The sequence below is a fragment of the Atta colombica genome, unplaced genomic scaffold (genome assembly GCF_001594045.1).
Source record: "Atta colombica isolate Treedump-2 unplaced genomic scaffold, Acol1.0 scaffold1, whole genome shotgun sequence".
Lineage (NCBI taxonomy): Eukaryota > Metazoa > Arthropoda > Insecta > Hymenoptera > Formicidae > Atta > Atta colombica.
Genome location: NW_017259183.1, coordinates 4982432 through 4985806, shown reverse-complemented (window position 1 = coordinate 4985806; position 3375 = coordinate 4982432). Strand labels below are relative to the sequence as shown.

The following is a 3375-nucleotide window of genomic DNA, read 5'->3' as shown; positions in this document are numbered from 1 at the left end:
TAATCTACATTGGGGAAATAGACATAAACAAAGATAAAAACGACGTTTTTTCGACTTGTATCATCAAATGGAAAGCATCCATAAACGCTTCCTATGCGATCTCGAGCTTTAAGTTATCATTCCGAATGCATCATAGGTGCCTTGGATAAAATTTTTGAACGCAGCTTAGAATAGTTCAAGTAAAGTTTTGGAACGCAGTTCAGATAGCACTGATCCGCTGATGGCGTTGATAATGTATATTTTAGAAATTGGAGTAAATAACCTCAATTAGAGAATAACCTTTTATTGTCAATAGTTAGCATTGAGAGTTTTGTGACTTTGACAACCGTGATATTGTGAAATATTTGCTGCAGAAATTTTTGAAATTTTTGCGAATACTAAAATATTGCGAGAAAATAGAATAGACGTTTATAAATAGAAAGAAGAGAAAGAAAAGTCTCGAGTCTGATATGTGTACGAAACATAATTTGATGCATTTTTTATTGAAATAATAATAATCTTTGAGAGATCTTTGTTAATTTATATTTTTCAGGTAACATATGTACATTCAACCCTTAGGCTAAAATAATCTAATTACAAGAGAGAAATGGCAGAAAATAATACCATCAAGTCAAGAGACAGAGACATGAACATTAATGCGGATATCAGTCGTTATTTAAACAGTGCGCCGCCTACAATTTTCGATGAGATTATCGCATTTCAGAAGCCTGGTTTATTCGATGTACAATCGGCTACTATGAATCGAGTCTGCAACTATGATCCTTTATCAGATGATGGACAGACAAGCGCCTTTGATGTAGATTCTCTGTGTACATCCACGACTTCATTGTTGGATGCCACAGTTAATCGGATCGAGCACAGCACATTGAATGATGCCTATAGAGACATGTGGATACCATCGGAACATACTCGCAAGATATTACAATCCATTACAACTACTGCAACTGGTGCAAGTTATATGGACCATGAGAATCTCACTATGCCAGGACTAGCAGTACAGGGTGATATGCCTGATTTAATTAAAAATGCCTCCATCCATTTCCTAGGCGAGGACGAGAATATCCATCGGAATGTGCTCACAGCATCTGATGTGACACAGGATGAACGCGGTCTAAGGAATCTGATACAAGCTGGCTGCTATCGAGCAGCAATCAATTTATCTGGTAGATTGCTGGCTATCTATGCTCAGGGCTATGGCAAGATTAATCAACCCAGTAAGCACACACCTCATTCTCTGCAGCTCTGGTATACAAGATTGTCACTCTTGGCCAAATTGCGACAGATGGATGTGCTGGAAAACGAGTCGAAACCGTTCGGCAATTTGGACAAACCTGATATGTATTTCACTTTTTATCCTGAATTATATGGCACCAGACCAGGTTCAATGGCATCATTTGCATTCAGATTATTACTGGCAGAAATCCCATCTTACTATGGTAAACCGAAACAAACATTAGAAAATTTGTACAAATTATTAGCGACCGTTAATCAAATTGTAGCCAATTTCCAAGCTGGTTTCAGTGATGAGGGAATGTTTGCAAAAATCAGCGAATCTGATCAGCAAGATGCCATGAAACTGTGGACTGCCAGGAGATCAAGAATCTTGGTCTCCATCATCAATTGTGCTATTGGCATGAGAAATTACATTCTTGCGATAGAGATACTAGAAGATCTATGCAAGTTACCTGATTGGACTATAGAACAGATAGATTTCTTAAGATCAGCCATAGGAAGGGTACATTTGTTTCTTGGTGATGTTACAGCGGCAGAAAAATTTCTTGTCCGCATTAATAAGGAGGGAAAAGCAACAAGTGTCAGAGAGCTGGTCGATAATGGTTTAATGGCAGTTGCGCAGAATTCCTTTCAAGAAGCCTACAACTGCTTCCAAACTGCATCGACGATGGACCCGTCCAATGTAATGTTGATTAATAATATGGCAGTGTGTTTGTTGTACACTGGTCAACTGAAAGCAGCTGTGTGGTTATTTGAGAGCATTGTTAATAGAAATCCATTAAAGAGTCTACAAGAACCTATTTTACTGAATATGTGTACGTCTTATGAACTACATACGACGCACTGTAAGCAACCGAAATTACATCTATTGCGACAATTAAATAGATACAAAGGCGATGCTGCCGATATTCAATGTTTAAAACTAGCGATGTAATATTAGTCGTGAATTATCGTATTGTTAACATTAACACCTTGCGATCCGAGCCCGTTATTTTTACGAATTATATACTATAGTATTTAATTTATAAACAAGTGTATAAAAATACTACAACGCAAATACTCACAGTGTCGTTTTTTTTTAAACTTAATCTAAATTATAAATTCTATCAGCTTTATTAAAAATTATGTTTGTTAAAAATTAGAAAAAATTAACTAAATTTAATTCTGCAATTTTTTTATTAGTTTTCTTACGTTTGGAAATGAGACCACCGATACTTTGATTAAATAATTACAATTTTTACTATTATTTTTTAATTTAATTGCTCAAGCTGTACTTTGGATCGGATCACAAAGCGTTAAGCCTCAGGGAAGATGTAAATGTGATATTAATAAAAATAAAAGTATGTTTTGTTATATATTCAGGCTCTGAACTTTTTTCTTTTTTATTCTCATATCACGTTAATATATAATATGCTATTTACTATGTCATGTTCTACCAACGTATTTTGCCTTATATTGCAGTCAATTATATATAAAAAGTATATGATTGCGCCCCAAATTTCCCTCCCAGGTAATCGATCACACAAAAAATACAACAGCGGGGCATCAAAGTAAAATAGCCTTTATTACATCGTGAAACGAGGACAATTTAACGAATGTTCAACAATTGCTATAGTTTTCTCTCCACCTCACACTCTCTCCCTCGCTCTATTTCTTTTTTCTTTTTTTGCTTTCACATGTGCCACTGAACACATATGATTTGCGTGCACGTTTTTCCTCTTTCTTCATTTATTGAATTTTTCGCTTTTTAATTACGTTCTTTTTTTAATTGAAAGAATTATTACGGATGTCACAGCGTTCTCCGAAAATATATATTATGCAATAATCCGATGTCTTTTTGCTCTTTCTTGCTCTTTATAGTGTGTAATTTCTTCTTGATCATTTTTTCTGCGTATCATTTTTTCACGCTTCCAATTTCTCTCACTGTTTCCTCGTTTTCCAATTTTCCTATCGTTTTACTTTTCTTATCTTTATTCTTTAAACTGGCTAGTTTACTCTTTCGCGCTTTTTCTCGCTTTCTCACTCTCTCTCTCTCTCTCTCTCTCTCTCTCTCTCTCTCGCTCTCTTATTATCGCGCGTTTACATTGTAGTACATTATTATTAGATTATCGAATTCCAAAATTGCATTCTCTCTCGCTCTCT

At 35.3% G+C, this 3375-nt stretch overlaps 1 protein-coding gene across 1 annotated transcript; it reads left to right on the top strand.

The window, feature by feature from the left end:
- The first annotated feature begins 244 nt into the window (after positions 1-244).
- Positions 245-2281, top strand: LOC108693855 (trafficking protein particle complex subunit 12). The gene is made up of 2 exons (XM_018203024.1): positions 245-453; positions 533-2281. The coding sequence occupies exon 2, from the start codon at positions 587-589 to the stop codon at positions 2165-2167; it is 1581 nt and encodes a 526-aa protein (XP_018058513.1). The 5' UTR covers positions 245-453; positions 533-586; the 3' UTR covers positions 2168-2281.
- The last annotated feature ends 1094 nt before the right edge of the window (positions 2282-3375 follow it).